Source organism: Dermacentor variabilis, chromosome 4 (assembly GCF_050947875.1).
Source record: "Dermacentor variabilis isolate Ectoservices chromosome 4, ASM5094787v1, whole genome shotgun sequence".
In the NCBI taxonomy this organism is placed as follows: domain Eukaryota; kingdom Metazoa; phylum Arthropoda; class Arachnida; order Ixodida; family Ixodidae; genus Dermacentor; species Dermacentor variabilis.
The window spans coordinates 126,435,193-126,453,273 of record NC_134571.1 but is presented as its reverse complement, the minus strand read 5'-3'; the positions used below and the strand labels follow the sequence as shown (position 1 = coordinate 126,453,273).

The following is an 18,081-nucleotide window of genomic DNA, read 5'->3' as shown; positions in this document are numbered from 1 at the left end:
CGATGATCTTTAGGCGTTTATCCGCGGCGTTTATATAGTCAGTTCTTCAATCAGCTAGCATATACAGACTTTAACTTCGTATTCGACAGCAGTACATGCGGATTCTAAAGTCATTCAATGAAAGAAATATTATCTGTCGATCTCTGCAAATCATCTGTGCGCACACAGCCAAATATTTCGTAGTCTCGGGACTCAATAACCGCGCTGAGCATCTGCCCGGCAATGTCCTTTACGTGACCTACCCATCCCAGTCTTGTGACCGAAAGAATGTTTACGCAAGCAGCTGCGCACTTCTAAGTAACTGCCGCCACCGCGTTCCCCCTACAAGCCGGTTAAGTCCATTCACCAAGTGGCGGCTCTGGTTGTCAAATTCGTACGCTTCTCCTGCGCGTCAGACAGACGAGTCGCACAGAGGGAGAGCGAAAAGCTGTCAAAATATTAATTTCTGCGAGGCGACTTACCGACATCGAAGACGCTCTCACCGTATATACACGTCATTCAAGGACTGCCAGAGGCTACAGCGAGACTCAATCGACTGCCGCAGCCGGAAGGCGATGCCGGATGGCACGAAGAGCTCGGCGGTGCCATGCGCTCGCTCTCAATGACGGGCTTCGCGCAGCGCACAGCTGTTGACACCAGGTGGCATCTCGGCTAGACGAGAGAAGCGCTATGCGTCCTCCTTTCTGCCTCCATGGCAGAGTGGCAACACTTCGCGACGCAGAATAGTTGCGCTGTGCATATCGAACTGCGCGAGGTGTTCGTGCTCGTGTGTGTGTGTGTGTGTGCGTGTGTGTGTGTGTGTGTGTGTGTGTGTGTGTGTGTGTGTGTGTGTGTGTGTGTGTGTGTGTGTGTGTGTGTGTGTGTGTGTGTGTGTGTGTGTGTGTGTGTGTGTGTGTGAGAGAGAGAGAGAGAGAGACCTCGCGAGGCTTATGGACATACCTCACGCCCTGTTGTGCAGAACGCGTCACGTGCGCCTGAAGAGCGATAGGCTTCGTGACAGTTATGCGAGCGGTGAAAGGACATCGCGCGTCGTCATACGTAGACGCGCATTCCTTGACAGATGGGTTCACCTTTGTACCCGGGTGCGCGCAAATCGGCCCGGACAGGTGTGTGGAGGGTCGGATCGATGTAGAATGCGAGATTGGCCTTTTGTTGTGTGGTCCGCTGGCGAATGGCCCCGCCGCCTTAGCGACTCGCCGACGTATCCGGCGTAGATCGACGCTTGCAAAAAAAAAAAAAAGAATAATAAAGTAAGATATAGCGAGAGAGAAGAAAAGCGCGTTCTAGCCAAAACGTCACACGAAATTATTCGTTTTCACTTCTTTTCGGTTTATGTTGTAATTGAAAGAGTGAGAACATGAGGCTTGACCTGACGTGGCGAGGATCTTACTTTAGTCGGAACCAAGCACGACCCACACACATTTGGCACGTAAAACCCCCGAATTGTACGTACATACATACATACATACATACATACATACATACATACATACATACATACATACATACATACATACATACATACATACATACATACATACATACATACATACATACATACATGGACGCACTTAGCCTGACAGAATTGTGGGGAAATGGACCCCTGTATGCGACATATATGCATGCGCATGTAGCATTCTGTCACCTCTTGCGAACATCGCACTGAAACCGACGTGGTAGGGCTGAGCGTAAAAGCCCTTTACGTCGCACTACCCGCCTCCACACTGCCGACCGCACAACGCGCGAAAGCAAGAACGAGAACAAGTGATTAGCGCGGTGGTTGGACTAAGTGTGCCCCGCACTTAAGCAAATCAAGGTGCACCCTCTCTGCGGACAATTCCCCCGCCGCTAATTTGCGTCTCCAGCGCGGCGATTACGAATCGCGATTGCGCTTTCTTAACCCTCGCTTCCAGGGCGCGCATGCCGGGAGGCAAGACCCGAGGCTGAGCGCAACTGGAGCTCGAAGCGACGTCTCGACCGCAGCCATTAGAGAGAGAGAGCGAAAGATTAGAGAAACAAGCGGCAGGCGGCACAAGCGCCTGCCGACGCTCCGATCTCTGGAAGAATGCGTCGCTGGCGATGCGGGAGTGCTCGAGCCGGAGCCGCCAACCGAAACTACGGCAGTTGCGCCGAGGGAGAACAGCGGCGGGGACTTGTGTCGTGCGCCTCCTTCGAGTGTAGTAGGGGTACGGTAGTAGCGAGCGGCGGTCGCCTCTCTCTCGCGCGCAGCTGTCGCAGCGTAACGACGCGTCGCAACAGCACTCGCGCCTCTTACCCCCGCGTCTCTCTCTCACTCTCTCTGAGCGCCGAGAATAGTGGGCGCGATTTGTCCCGCGCGGCGACATGTTGCGCCCGCCGCCGCCACATTCTCCGACAACCCCGAGACCGCGGAAACCGTGCGGCGTATAAATAAACCGGTGGCTGGCTGTTTCTGCGGTTGGCGGAGTGCTGTTTGCGCCGAACTTTAGCATGCGAACATGTTCGGGAGACGTGAGCGCGGTGCGTGCGTATACGTATGCGTGTAGGTTGAGCTGGGGGGGGAGGCGCGTGGATGTGTGCGTCTGTCTCCAGAACACATCGGTGTCTGTAGAGGGAGGGAGAGGGGGGGGGGGTGCGCACAGTGCCAGACAGGCAGTCACGAAAGTTGCTCGCGGAGCTGCTTGACGCGCTTTCGCCACGCCTCTGGCGCAGTTCTCGGTGAGGAGCGTGCGCGCCTTGCGAGTACAGGCGACACGTGCGTCTACGACCCGCTCTGACACGTCCCCTTCCCCCCCCCCCCCTCTTACGCAACTCCCACGCTGCTCCGTTCGTTCAACGCGCGCATGTGCGCACGGAACGTCAAGTTGGCCCGCGTTGATACATTACCCTGGTTGCAGCAGTGCGGTGGCATTTGGCTGCTATGTGCCCATAACACGTTCCGGACAAGAGTCTTCGTCTGAGTCTTGACTGCCTACTGCCATGTCTAAGAGCGGCTGTGTGCATTCCATGACACACGACGTTTCGAGACAGTGATGCAAAAGGTAAATGAGTTTGCGCGAGTTCCACGAGAGGTTTCTAAACGTAGCTCCGCCTGGCATATGTACTTTGTCGCACGGACTCGGCACTTTGACCCCTTTGGAGTCTTGCAAGCACTCGAAGCGTTTCTGGGTCAAATGTGTGGAATCCATTGACTTCATACACGCTCATGCAAATGCCAAGGGTCAAGTACGCGCACACACGCACACACACACGGGGAGGGGCAAATCTCGGAAATCAAATCCGCGGACGCTCTATTCTAACCTAGGACTGTCCAAGCCTTGAATGCGGCACGTCATTGTCACGCATTGTGTCAACTCACTGATACAAAGGAAGCGTTTCTTTTAGCCACGCTAGAGGTAAGGTGCAGCGCGACACCTTCGGGGGGTTGTCACACAGCGGGGGAGTGGGGAAGCTACCGCGAAGCGGCGATCGCTTTCTATTTCCAGCCTTCTAACATAAAGGCTGCAGCTTTGTCTGCCTTGTCGCCCTAACACCGGTGGCTTGCCAAGACCCAAGCAAACACTACGGAGGTGGTGACGACAAAGGCGGCTGTCGCCTGAGCAGCGTTAGGAGAGGCATTCGGACAGAAACACGCGTTCGCAGGTGCGTTCGTCATTAGCCTGGCAGTGAGCGCGGCAAAAGGATGGAGCATCACGCGGCAGCGAAAGATGAGGCGGCGATGTCTGCGTGCCGCCTTCGCTCAAAAGCCCTCAAAATAGAGCGCGCGCACGGCACACGTGGGCGCGCTAGCACTCCCCCTCCCCCCTCTCTCTCCTTTCACTTCCGCAAGGTAGCGGGAAAGGACTCGGTGACGCGGCTACGTACGCTTGTTGCGGAACCCTGCAACGCCACGGAGTTTTGCTACACTGCGCGTCAATGCGGAGAAATAACAGTGTTGGTTGAAACAGCGTCAATGTGGGGACGTTGAGAAGTCGTTTCCGCAAGGCAAGGCAGCGGTTGCCGCATTTTTTGGCGCTGCGCCATATGGAGTTGCAGCTCACCTTTGAAATCTCTACAGGTTGTTACACAGAGAGAAGCGAGAACGTCATTTCACCATCAAGTATTGCTGTATACAACGAATGCGTTATAGCTCAACGAAACTTTATAATCTACTGCAGTATACACCTGAACATTCGGTAGAACGTATATATAATCTGAAGAAGCTTTTTCTTGGGCGACTAAGCTCTTCCATAGAGTCCGTTTAAGTTCGTTCAAGTCAACAAACGATTATTTCCGTTTCTTCCTGCTTAGCAACGTGAGTCGCCCGCTCCTCCCTCAGCCCCTCGCCGTTAAGATGGTTCGCGAATAACGCCTCGCGATTTCGCCCAACGGCCGATTTCGCTTCTGCTTGGCGCCAAAATTCAACCGTGGTCGAGTTTCTACGGATGCGTATAGCGCCCATCGCTACTGCAGCCCTACATCGATCACCACCACTGCCACCCTGACTACCTCTGTCCTTCGATTAACAACGACAACGCTATCCATCGGACTATATAACCGGATCAAGCCCCTACTTCACACTCGTTCACCACAGTCATCGGTTTAACTATACATTGCAACGTCTTCTTCCTACAGCGCCTAAGCCAAACGGTCGCTGCAGAAGACTTTGGGAGCGACGTTTCGTTTTATAATGCAGAACCTTTCGTAGCCCAACTCTTAGTACACATAACGGCGCCGCAATGGAGGGCAAGAAAAGAAAAATAGAATAATAATAAATAACGGGCCGATCGGGAGGCTCATCTCGTCTGCACGCGCATCATCAACTATGCAGCCACGCTATACACGCACGGTCGCCGCGGCTCCTCCGGGCAGCTCCGACGTGTATTAATGAGGGCCACGGCGCATTTAATTTCGCGGCCGGAGAGCTATAGGGGATGAGAGCCAGGGAGGTGAAGAAGGCCAGTCCGAGCAGCCACGTTCTAAGCCCGATGCAGTAATGAAACGTACCCCCACCCTTCCTATACGTACATGCCTGCGGAAGATTGACAGGGACCTTCCGTGCACGTGCCGGGTTTAAGGTATTATGCGGACACGCACATGTACAGGCATGCACGTCTGATGCAGAACGCCGTATACGCGTCTCTACATTTCCTACCTTTTCTTTTTTTTTTCTTTTTTTTTCTGAGGTCACCTGCGCGCTTAATCATTTATATACTGCGCCGAGTAATGAAGACATGCCGCCCTCTCGGGTACCTATACAGAGAAACAACTTGAGCACACGAAGCTGGCCGGCGGGTAAGAACATCTACAAACGCAAGAGGAGGAAAGAAAAAAAAAACAAAAATAATAATTGCGTATTGACAGGGAGGATGCCGTGCTACGAGTTTGTTGTTTTCTTTTCTGTCAACCTGATATCTCTTTTTCACTCGTCCAAATAGAACACACCGCCGTGGGTGAAGAGTGCCAGCGCATATTTTGCTTAATGGTAGAGCATGCTTTTCGGCTTTCTTTAGCCAGTCGCCTCACCCCGCTTCACTTCCGCCCAGCGTTTCTTTCTTTTTTTCGTTAGGTACGTGAGATGGGTATAGGCGTAATAATTCATCGATTAATTATCGGAAGAGGCTGAGGGCCTAATATTCTTCCAAGCTGACATGCTCTAATGCATAATATAAACACGTCGGTGGCTCCAGTTCGTTCCTTTCTATAATACTACGGATGTTCGTTGATTAATCGCATTTTCTCGTAATTCGGCCCGAGGCATACCGGTCGCTACAATTAATACGCGGGAGAGTACCGCAGCTACCACAGTTATTACGTGGACTATGACGTGATGCCGACGCTCAGAGGGGAGAGGGGAAAGGGAGGGCGTCCGGTGGCAAAACTACCAAAGCAAGCACGTCGACGCCTATGAATAAGTATATCTGAATGTTCTGACCGATTCAGTGAGAAAAATTAGACAGTAATAGAGAACATGACAACTGTTAATTAGGTATGAGTAGCTCAGCAGATATCCGTACATTCAACCGACTGAAATGCTCCTTGCTTTCTTTATCTCTACTTTGCTATCACTTTATCTCCCCATCCCCTCTCTCCCCAGCGTAAGTTAGCAAACCGGATCTAACCATCTGGTTAATCTCCCTGCTTTTCCCCTTTCTTTTGCCTCTCTTTCTCTCTCTCGCAAACGACTGAACACAGGGGGGGGGAGAGAAAAGGAAGAGAAAAGAAAAAAAAACCTTAAACAAGAAGCATTTGTCTCTGGGGAGTACAAAGTTCATGTTGACTTGTATGCATTGTATCAAAATGAGAAGTTAGGGGTTTACCTGGAGGTATACGCCTTTTTTCTTTTCTTTTTCGAACACCTATATAACGCGTGACTCACCACGTATACGGGAAAGCGCATTCGAGTATCAGGCCTTACGCGAGAGCGGGAAACGGTTCACACGACAGAAGCGAAACGCGACGAAAAGAAAGCGAGAGAAACGCAGCCGCGCGCGCGCCTTCTTGCTTTACGAGGCGTGTTGCGTATATAGCTGACCACGCGGGGAAGCCCACCGGTCGGAACATGTCGTCCCTCACCGAGAAGACACACACACACAAAAATACGACTTCGTCGTATATACGGACCCCCTCGCTGCGCTCCAAGCAGCGTGCATACGAAGCAACTTCGCTCGTCTACATCCCATAAATCGCGTTTATAGGCGCGAGAACCACGACGCCCGCCCACGGATGGCGTCCGCTCGCTTCGTACGGACGCGTATTCACGCATCGCTGCACCCGGAGCTGCGTATACGCGCAGTGTACAACGCGCATATGTGTTCGCATGTTAGTCTTATAACGATGCAGCGCTTCTGAAGCTAAGGACTGCAGATAAGACTTCATCTCATCTACAGTGTAATTCACAGAGGTGGTGATGTACTCACGTATACTAACGGTTATCGCGCGCGGCTGTACAGGGCACGGAAGTGCAGTCAGACTGGTAACGATATGCGTAAAGAAATCGGACAGGTACGCGTTGGCCACAGCATAGTGTGTTTACTCCGGCACAGCAGCTGGACAGCCGCAGTAGCGGTACGGAACAGTACATACATCGGTCACGGTATGGTAGCTGGCCATATAGTATACCAACAGTTGATCACACCAATGAAATAAACGTACGTGAATGAATTAATTGTGAATAGTAGTTCACCAAAGCCACCGTGTACAGTATAACCACCAGTGGCACACTTGTAATGTTTCTTGAAATTTGGGGAAAGATGGTACTTAGTACGAAGGAGTCAAATCTGGCGAATACGCCGGATGCGTGAGCTAGAACTCCACTTCAGCAAAATTTTTGTTGAGAATGGACTGCGGAGCGGCCACGGCACAGCAGCTGGCCATAACAACAGAGAGCTTTAGATTAGGGGGCGCAAGCTGCTTGCGTCCCCTAATCTAAAATTCTCTAATACTGCGGGACGTGCAGTGGTGGCCCGCGGCCCACGGCAGTGAATTGTCCACAGACAGATCCGTTGGTCGCGTGACTATAGCCAGAGCCCCGGACCCCCGGCCAATCACAGACCTTGTCCCCTCCCCCCCCCCCCCTTTTCCCACGCGCCAGTAACGTGCAGCTTGGCGTAAGATCCGTCCCCCGCCCACGATTATTCGGTGCACCGGCTCGGCAAACACTGCACGCTTTTTTTTACCCTCCCGAGACGGCGTGTGGCGTGGACGCAACGTGACAGCAGCATGCGTGCGAGGCAAGTTTGACCTTCACCTGGTGGGTAGCGTGTTCACCGTCGGAGACGCGAAAGAAGGCAGTGCGTGTCAGGCGCACACAGGCACAGCTTGTAAGTTCAAGCGAGATTACTTGTCCCGCGACGCGTAATAAAGAATACCCTCGCACGCAGGTGCCGCGACGTGTGTCCCCCGCGGAGGATGTTGTTTCTGGATCCGGAGATGTGCACGCGAGCATGATTTTTTTTTTTACGCGAGGTAGCTCCTACTTCTCCTCTTTCTCCTCCTGTACTCACGTGACACAAACACCGGCGGTGGTTTGTTACAGCGACGGCGCGTCAGGGTTCGCCTCCCGCCGCCTTCAACGAGCCTGGCCAGCAAGCTACACGATATGAGCCAGCCGCCCGCCGCTTCCGTAAGCACTCTCCCGTGCCTGATCGCGTGACAAGCGGCGATCAAAAGCGTATATACGGCGGAGGGAAACCGTTTTGTAGGCCGTCCAATAATTAATCAGGACAGCAAAATAGTGCCGCGGGTGCGTCAAAGCGTGACCTAGTAAATGCATTATGTATACTTTTCACGATTACAAAGCCGCACCGTTGTCTCGGAACCTCTATGTCATGGAAAAAAAAAAAGAAACATAGAAGCTCTCAGAGTTCTATGTGCCACCGTATTAAGTTTGTTTTTTATTTATATTCTCTTTTATACTCCTTCCGTTATGTCTAGCTGCGTGTATATGGGTATATAGGCGGTATATATGCCATGTGTGTACAGATGACAGAACTATTCCCCCCCCCCCCCCCCATCTCATTCGCTGAACCTTACTTATGTATGGAACGGGGGTGAAGACAGTGTGTATGAGGGGGGGGGGGGGGCACAATGCCACGGGGGGTTTGTTTCACTCACAGAACACGAATGCCGCACTGCGTGCTACAACGACGCGCTTCGTGTTCCCGAATCGTCGCGTGCGAGTATACTGTCGAGCGGCGCATTATGCACGAAACGGCGCACGCGGCCTGGAGGGGGGCTATACAGCGCGCGCCACTGGCCCCGTATAATAAATATACGGCCCCGCGGCTTTCGAAGTTCCTTTCTGGGTAGCGCGGTTTACGTGCAACCGCGTTATCTTCGGCTGCAGACGTTCCCGGAGTCTCCCGGTGCAGCGCGGGTGTGCAACTCGGGCATTCCGATGAAGCGTTAAAAAAAAAAAAGAAAAAAAAAAAAAAAAAGAAAACCTACTTCGTAGGAGACCGGCTTTGTTCGCGCGTAAAGCCACGCAAGCTCGTGTATATAAGCTACGCGGAAACCTCGGCGCACGGAATGGAACTGGAAATATAAACTACAATATAGCGCTGCGATTCGCGTTGGTTCTTTCCCCGCGCTGCAGATCTCGCGCTCCCCGTCGGCGGGGTGTTTTTTTTTTTTTTTTTTTGCACAATGCCTCGGTCGCACGCATCTTGACTGTTTATATACCGCTCGCCAACGTAACCATGAGCAGACGTCGTTCGTGCAACGAGTGTCGAGCCGCATAGCGTGGCTTTCGTGAACAAAAAGGTGCGCGCCGACGTGACACGCGGACTTAGTCAGGAATGTTTGTGAACAGGTACCGCTAGTGTTTTAGAAGTGCTGTAAGAGCTGTGCAGCCAAGCTTACACATGCAGGGCCAACTTTCCTTCTTTTTTTTTTTCTTTTCTTTTTCGTGCTCTTTCGCGCACATATTTCTAACGCTTTGTGACGGCGCTTTGTTATATGGTCTGCGGCAATATTACGTGGTATCTAAGTCTATTACAAACGTATATGGCTCACCGATCTTATACGGTATAGTTGGTTATCGTTGATCTATATATAGCGCAGACGGTGGCATTTTTTTTTGTCTTCTTTGAGAAATGATTGGCGTACACAGATTCCGCTCTGAAAGTTGTTGATCGGGTGTGCTTGCTGCTTTTCGTGTGAAAGCCGTGCTGTAATGCTAGGCTCATGCCTTTCTGCTGTTTGCGAACACATCTTGCGTGGTTTTTCAAGCGTTTCATAAAGCGTTGTAACTATATATCATATGGCCGTTCTGGTATTGCCACAGCGTAGCGCGTGGTTATCGTATCACGCGGAAACGGCGCTAGAGTTTATTGACAAAATCCTTGCATAAGGTACACACAGATGCAGCAACTATATATCTCCCTTAATGAAGCACTGCGATGGAACAGTTCTTATCCGACTATATACACGCGCCCAGAGGAACAGAATCGGTTTCAAAATTTGGCTCGCAGTTGACGAGATTGCGAGATCACTTTTTCGTTATTGCGTCTATGTACTTCGACTCTTCCAGCGGAGGAGCGCTTCGATCTGATATTTTCTTGTATTCACTGCCTTCCTTTGGCCATCGATCTAATGGAAAGGGTGATCTATGACTCGCTGCAGCACCGCCCTCGCTGCCGCCGCAGTTGACGCGTATAAAAATATAGTGGACGATATACTGCGTCCATCGAAAGAACAGATTGCGGCGCGGCGCACCAATAGCGACATTTCTGAAGAGTACGAATTCGCCCGCAACGCTAGAGCAAGACTGAAGCGGCTCGCCTGTATTCGCTAACAGTGAAGGGGAAATTCGTGGAAGCCTTCGCGCTTACACACGCAGCCAGTTGCGTTGCAACTCCACGTTAATGCGTTTTTTTTCGCTGCAATTGCGCACGCCGCAACACGTATAAGCAACAAGTGAAGAGTGACGCAAACGATAAGGTCTACGAGATTTCTTCATGCAAGTCAGCGGAGCGCTAGAACACGCACGCGCGTGCGCACAACCGGTTATCCGATTTCATATGATTGCGTATCCCTGACAATCAATAGGATTGTCAAGATGTGGCCAAATAGACGTTTGGAAATAACTCGCATGTAGGCAACTTCACATACGAAGCAGATATATATATATATGCATCGGTTCTGTGATCTACGCAGGGCCCGATAGCAATCGCTAACTATCAGTTAAGCCCACTGTTTCTAATGCTTGCTATTAGCGTTGCACGCGTTGTACAATTTTTTTTCTTCTTCTCGAAGCCACCACGCCAATGTTATACACGAGTTACCGTATATTATAAACGCAAGCCTCGAACCAGTGCATGCGCCTTCCAGCGTAAGCGGCTGTCCATTCATTCACGCGTGCTCAGCTAACCGCGTGGCATCAGGAAAGAAAGGAGAGGGGGAAGAGGCCGTGAAAAAGAAGAGGAAAGGGGAGCGCCGCGGAATCTCGTCCATACAATACCTTCCTGGCGGCTGGAGCGCCGTGAAGGTATACAACATATATATATACTCCGCACGGCCTCGAACTTCACGAAGGACGCGGCGGTCTCACGTGTGCGCATGCACGGACATATCCCGCCAGGGAGGAAAGAAAGCGCGAAGGCAAAAGCGGCCGCCGGGTTCCGTTTTCGATCACGCGAGGCACGCTCGGATCGCGCACCCCCCTGACGCCCGGCTGCGCAAAGCACGAACACGAATGAATACAAGGCGCCGCGATGCCGGCGTGCTCGCCAGCTTCCCGTCGTATACTGTGCACACGCAAGCGCGCATGCAGCGGACACGCGGACCGACCTCCGGCCTCTTCCGTGCGCTCCTTCTTCGCTGACCTCTTTGCACTTTCACTCGGGGAGAGAACACGAGCCCGCGTGTATACCCGTCCTTCGTTCATGAGCGTTGGAATCTGAGGAACGAGCGATAATGAAACCCGGGTGCCATGGAAGTGGGGGGCAGTGCCACCGCCCTTCTCCTATATCCTATCCTGGGTTCTATCCTGCGCCGCATTATACGTGCACCGTGCACGCCGTGAAGAGCGAGCACACTGCGCGTGATGTTCGTCGTGATCGTTGCGTGCGCTGGGTTACATAGCGTGACGAGGTGCGCGACGAGAAGCATAGATGGATCGACCAGATGCACGCAGAACGAGGGCAAGCATGTGTGCGTGCGCGCATACGCGCATCGGAGAAAGCTGGAACGCTAATTTTCGGGCTTATGTAAACAGTACGGTGCGGAGATATGGAGAAACAAACGGATCAGGAGCATACGACGCATGCATGCGCTCGACAGTATCGACGTTTTACCTCGCGGGAAGCCAAGCACGCGTGCGGGAAGACGAAGCAACAAAAGAGTGAGTGGATGGGGGGCCCCAGTAACGATATCGAGGACCACCATGATCATCGTGCATGGTATATAGGGTGATAGGGAAAATATATGCGAGGCGAACTGCGCGGCCATCCGGATGACTCGTTTCGTGGCCATATATACGTGTATGAGTCACGCACAACAGATCCCTCCTTGGCGTTCTTTCTCCCCTGGTGCTGCTGTCGTCGCTCGTGACAAGCCAGATGGGTAGAGGCAGGACGTATGCACTAGGTGAAGGCTGAGGGTCGGAGTCTTTTGATACTGTAAATTTGAAAACGCAGAACCTGAGCGCAAGCTCCTTATACAGCATGCGGACGAAGAGAACCTAAGTATGTCCTCAAATGAAATTTTTTAAAAAATAACTTCCAAAGTTATATAGCACACTGCCTCACACGCAACGTGACACGTTAGGGTATAATGTTTTCATCGCTCCTTTATGAACGAACAGCAGGATAGCGAAGCGCGCGAACAGGGCGACACGCAGAATGAATAATATTCAGGGTCCCACAAAGTTGTCACACGGCACTGAAGTAGTCGAACAGCTGATCTTCGAAGACACTCCGATGCGCAGGTCTCTTTTGTTCGACACTCCTATAGTCGGGTTGAGTTCGAACCAAAACATCACCTACATGCACCGGTACACTGATATCCACAAGCACCGGCACTCGGCATATAAATGATTCCCACGTAAAACACACCCACTTACATGCATTTTATACGGCGACTTACACCCGACACTCTGAATACCAAATGAACCTCGCCCTTCATTCACATCCCTTATGTCCCTGCGTCCACTGTGGAAGGAGACGGACGAACATGGCTCTATGTACCCCGGTCCAGCTCACGTTCCCGAGTGCCTGTCTCGCCGAGCTCACAGCCCCTTCTCGCTCGTTTAGCATTTCAATACAAAATCGCGACCCCAGGGGGCTGGCTCTCGAATCCGAGCTCCAAACCCCGGGTCTCCCCGCTCGTTCGTTCGCACGCCCCTGCCTTCCTTGTGCCGTGTCTCGCGCAGCTGGAAGTCGCGAGGAACGGGACCGTTCCGCGCACATAACAACGGGGGCGACGCGCGGCAGATGAAACGCGGCGCGCACTGGCTCAGAGATGCAAAGTAGCACGTGTTATGGGTGCGAGCGGAACGCTCACCGCCGTCCAACAACAACGCGCCGTCACACCGCATGCGGGCCGCCGCGTTCTCGAAAGCGGGTTCAAACTCGACGCGATCGACACGACGACGAAGGCGCGCGCGCGTGAGGGTCCTCCACGGGCAAGGTCAGACCCCCGGCATCCACACCCCCTCAACGTTTTCCTTTCTTTATTTCGTTTTGTTTCCTTCACTGGTATGTTGAACCATAAAGGAAATAGGAGGCCAGAAAGAGAGGAGGCTCGAGGGAAAGAGAGAGAGGCCCTTGTTGCATGCCGCACGGACGCTTTCGCCTCGCCGTCGCTGTCTGCGCTGTCGCCGCGCGAGCGGTCTCGTTCGTCTCCTCCGGTACGGCGCAGCGACCCGACCGACCGCAGAGAGAAGAGCTGATTAGAAATTCATAAGGCCGGAAATAATGGCCGCCACTGGAGCGCGGGGTCGCTTTCTTGCGTCTCTTTCGGCGGCGTCCGTCCCGGGTTCGGTCATGTGTGGCATCCCCGCCGCCTCTCTCTAATGGTCGCTGGTGACGCGCCGGGAGGGCCGGACCCCCACCGACGCGCCTGCTTTCCTCCGGAGTCGGCGCTAGGTATAGCCACCCCCACAACTTTCACTCCCCCTCGCTATCCATAGACAACCCCCCTCCTCCTCCTCCTTCCCCCTCCTGGTTGCGAGAGGGCAACGTGGGGCAGCACGACTTCGACGAATTCGGCGATGCTTTAGCTCAGGTTACGATGGCCAGACAAACCTCCCCCATCCCCCGCCTCTATATATACATAAGTAGAAAGAAAATGCCCGGCGTACCTTGTTTAGCTGATTTATTTCCTTTTTTTTTTCAGCATACCTTTTCTATTGTCATGGAATTGCCGCCAGGAGAACATCGCGGACAATGGAGGATGCAGACCAGCAGTGGTCCTGCTGAGCCCACTGCAACGCATGTAACTTCGTATACTGAGCTATGTTTAGAGCTCGATCGTGACCTCACGGGTGTTATTGCAGAAAGTGTGGAAGCCACCTAATCTGATTAGTCACTGCGCTAATAATCAGAGCCCAGTTACACCGTAAGAAAGTTTTGTAAGTTTCCAGGCGAAAGCCGGAAAGAACTTCAACCTTGACAACATGCAATACTCAAAGAGGGTAACGGGGGGAGGGTATATTGTAATTGTCCACACATACCCCAGCTCACTCAATCGCAGCTTCAGCAGCAGACGAAATTGACACTTACACAATACCTTCCCCTGGCCAAACAGAACGGGACCCCCGTTGTTCGACACTGTGCACATATATGTCGTTGGCTTTTCATAGAGGATAGACTTTACCGACGTTGACTCTACCGCACAAATTCTGGTCTCTCTCTCTCTCTCTCTGTGTTCACGTGTGTCCTTGGGAAAGGGACATACGCTCGTCACATTCGCTTTGTGAACGATGACAATGCCACAAAACAATACCCTATGTAGTGCGAAACTTTCCCCCATTTCACTACATTAAGAAACACCAGCAGTTACTCCTTCTGTTACATGGCACTAGTCCCGTACCTAAACCAAGGCAGGACTCGTTGCGAAGCCATGCTACACCTAACATATCCCAACGCAAGCGCTTACGGAAAGTGTCTTATAGTCCAGTGTTACGAACCAAGTTGCGGCAACGGTGTCATCCCTCGTCCAAAGTCGGGAAAGTATCTCTTCTCAGACTGATTCGGAGAGCAGCTTTAGTGTCCTCGCTTGTCAAAATAAAAACGTGTGTTTCCGTGTTTTCGGTGCGCCCAGAACACTGTTCCTTGCGTGTCTACCAACACATAACACGATCTGTTGAAATGTAGACGCACGTTCGCAGGGAAGTTTCCCACGGGCTTGTTCGTCCGCGGAGCCAAGAAACTGACAAAAAAAAAAAAAACGACACAAAAGAAACGGACAGAATTCCCGCCGCTCGCCTATATACTGTTCCACCAAACCAAGGTATGCGTACAAGCGAGTCGTTGTTCCAAACACGCTGCTCCCATCTATGAATATGGATCGCCGTGTAGGACCTTGGCACGATGTGGCAGCCTCGCCTCGCCCGAAAGAGGGGCACCACAACAATATCGCCTGCATGGGGGCATTCCCTGCACCGACACAGGGCAGTGAAGCGTTTTGGCGTCGTGTGCGCTGCTCGTCGTTTTCCATTAGTGGAACACTCGTTGATACTAAAGGAGCAGGCGCGCTTGGCATTTACCGGTGACAGAACAGAGAGAGAGAGAGAGAGAGAGAGAGAGAGAGAGAGAGAGAGAGAGAGAGAGAGAGAGAGAGAGAGAGAGAGAGAGAGAGGTGGTGGTGGTGGTGGTGGTGGTGGTGGTGGTGGTGGTGGTGGTGGTGGTGGTGGTGGTGGTGGTAATAAAGTTCACCAGAGGCGGCAGTCTGCACTGACATATTAGGCAAGATCCGCTTAAAGTGGCAACCACATTGAAACGCATTGCTGGCGCGGCGTCACCGCGTCTGTTTTAAGCTGTGTACGCTACGCCCAGATTTGCGTACGCGGTCTCTGTGAGGATGTCGCTTTGATTTAAGTTAACACGAAGCACCCTTCCGCCATGATTGCGGGGCACAGGCACCATGCGGCGCATGAAATGAGGCACGGCACCACGGCACGCCGAAAGTTCGCCCGAAATGCGGCTCCACGTGGTTCGCGAACTTGCTTAGGTTGAACGGACACTACTAGCTCGGATGGCAGCAACACAGCGTTCAGAGCTCGTCGCCCGTGTTCGAGAAATGGAACACGTGCAGACACAAACCGGAGGGCGCCATGCGGGTGCTGTATTATCCACCGAGAGCTGCAATGAGGAGGCAGGATAAGCCGCTCAGAGGAGGTGGAGGTCGGGGACTGGACGGGCGAGGCCGGCGGCGAATTTCTGGAGGCAAGGCAGTACATGGGCGTTCGGATAGTCCAGGGAGGGGTCCGTGAACGAAAGGAAGGGGGCGGGGGAGGGGGCACGACTACTGCCCGAAGAGCGTGAGAGGGAGGGGGTCACACCATAGCAGAGGTCCAGCTCGAGCCCTCTGCTGACTGAGGAACCGCCCATTGCAGGGTGGGATGAAGAAGAAGTGTCAGCGATAACAAAAAAAAAAAAAAAAGTAAGTGAACGGCACAAGCACCGGCTCTCGCTCGAGAAGATACCGCGAGAGCAGCCAGCCGACTCTAAAACGGAAGCGGAGAGAGCAAGACCCCAGTTCGGTTTCGCTTCCTCCTCTTTTGTTCTTGATCTTCAACTTCTTCCTCTCTTTTTTTTTGCTGGTTCTCTGAGCAGTAGCCTCCACGATGTCCTATTAAGCTGTCTCTGCGCACCGACGACGACTGAGAAATCTGCGCGGAATGACAACGCGAGCAAAAACAAAACGAAAGTAGCCGCGAGGAATTGGGTGTGTGCTGCGACGAAGAGCGGGAGAGGAAGAAGGTGGCGCACAGCAGAGGCAAAGGCCTCGCCGCAGTCCGACAGAGACAAAAAAAAAAAAAAAAAAGATCGATCGCGATATCTTAACTGCGAGACGGGGTGTCGTTTCGGCTTCGCTCGGCTCGGATGATCTCGCGCGGTTGGGTTCCAGAGCGGGCGCACGCGCGGCGATTGCTGTAGAACGAAGAGGACCCAGCCTAGACACAGCTCATCCTCTTCTTCCCGCTGAGTATCTCGTCAGGGCCCTACGAGACGGGGTTCCCCCAGAGATTGGCTGAGAATTTGAGGGGGAAAAGAAAGAAAGAACGAAAGAAACGGAGGAGAGAAAACTACGGAGCTCGCGCGAGCGGCGTCGTTTGGGTGTGTCAGCTGAGAAGCTCAGATGCGCGCGGACTGATGCCGATCGCCTAGTTGGCAAACGCGACCCGTTATCGGGGCCCCAATTCGACGGCGCTCCCGAGGGCAACGTGGCACTGGGGAGGAGCGGCGGGATAGGGGGGCAACGGCGAGCTTGAAGACATAAAGTCGTAGGACTTGAAATTTGAACTATTACGAAGCAAACTGCTATAAGTGATGTAATAACGAGACTAAATGAATCGGCTCAGACTGGCAACGTGTTCTTTCAAGCTCTGTATTATTATTTTTTTCATTCATTTGGTGAGGAAAGGTTGATGAATACTGGCATGAAATGAAGGCCAAACAACTCTTTTTCTCTCTCACTTTATTTCTTTTTTTTTTTTCGTGCCAACACCTCATTGTCGGTATGTATCAACGTGACGTCGAGGAGTTTAAACTATTTTCACATGTTAGAACCGTTTCGGAACAGGAAAAAAAAATGTCGAAACATGCTAGTTTGAGTATCCTATTCCTTTCGCATGCTCTCATAGTAAACGCTGTCAAATTTTCCTGTCGCCACTGCGAGCAACAGGTGCGAAAACTTCAGGGCGCCGTCGCCAATCGTTTATGCGTCTTTTTCTGGTGGTTTACTAGGCTTCTTTTCTGGGCGAGCGTGGCCCGTTTTACCGACACAGACTGTGACATTCCTGCTTCGTGTCAATTTACGGGTGGACTTCTTAGCCTTACTTTATTTCTGATCGTGACGTATTCCCCAACGTTGAGCTCAACGTTCTCACCGTAGCTGGCTGACACTATAGTTGCACTTTCGCCTTCCCTCCATCTCGACTCTCTTCCCTCTCCCCCTCTCTCTCTTTCTCTCCTTTTTATATTGCCAAACCGTGCACATGTACGTCACGTACCAGCCAAAAAGTACAACTCGAGCTTCGCAGTCTGACGTAGTTCTCGAAACTACCGAGCATGAAAGGAAATAAATCCGACGGCAAGTTTAATAAACAAAGAATTTTCGCACATCTACCGCTCGGGCCGTCGACAGAAATTCCGAAAGTTCTTTTTTCTTATTCTTTTGTTTTGTTACTGTTATTTCTTTTCTTGTCCGTTTCAAATCTCAACCTGCCGGCTCGAAGGACATTCTCTTCTTCAGTCTGAAATGCGCCGCATTTTCGGAGAGGTGCGCGCGCGTACGCACATATACGCACATACACACGAGTGCACATCGGCGCTCTCGATTTGGACGGCGGGAGCAAGGGGGCTTCAACGCCGAAAACGCAACGAAAACGGGAATCTCGTACTTCCCCTCCCTCCTTTCCGGCGCGGCATACTGCGAGACAAGAAGACGGCGCGA

The 18,081-nt window shown here is 52.3% G+C and overlaps 1 protein-coding gene across 7 annotated transcripts in view; it reads right to left on the bottom strand.

Moving 5' to 3' along the window:
• LOC142579726 (uncharacterized) overlaps positions 1–18,081 on the bottom strand; it is a 460,731-nt gene that overhangs the window by 125,311 nt on the left and 317,339 nt on the right. The window contains exon 1 of one of the 7 annotated variants that reach the window (XM_075690228.1): positions 462–593. The exons of 5 other annotated variants lie outside the window; for them this stretch is intronic. In XM_075690228.1, coding sequence (XP_075546343.1) covers positions 462–467 — 6 coding nt within the window. In that variant the 5' untranslated portion in view covers positions 468–593. Of the gene's footprint in view, positions 1–461; positions 594–18,081 lie in introns of those variants that run through there. One more of the 7 variants, XM_075690229.1, reaches the window with a different exon arrangement.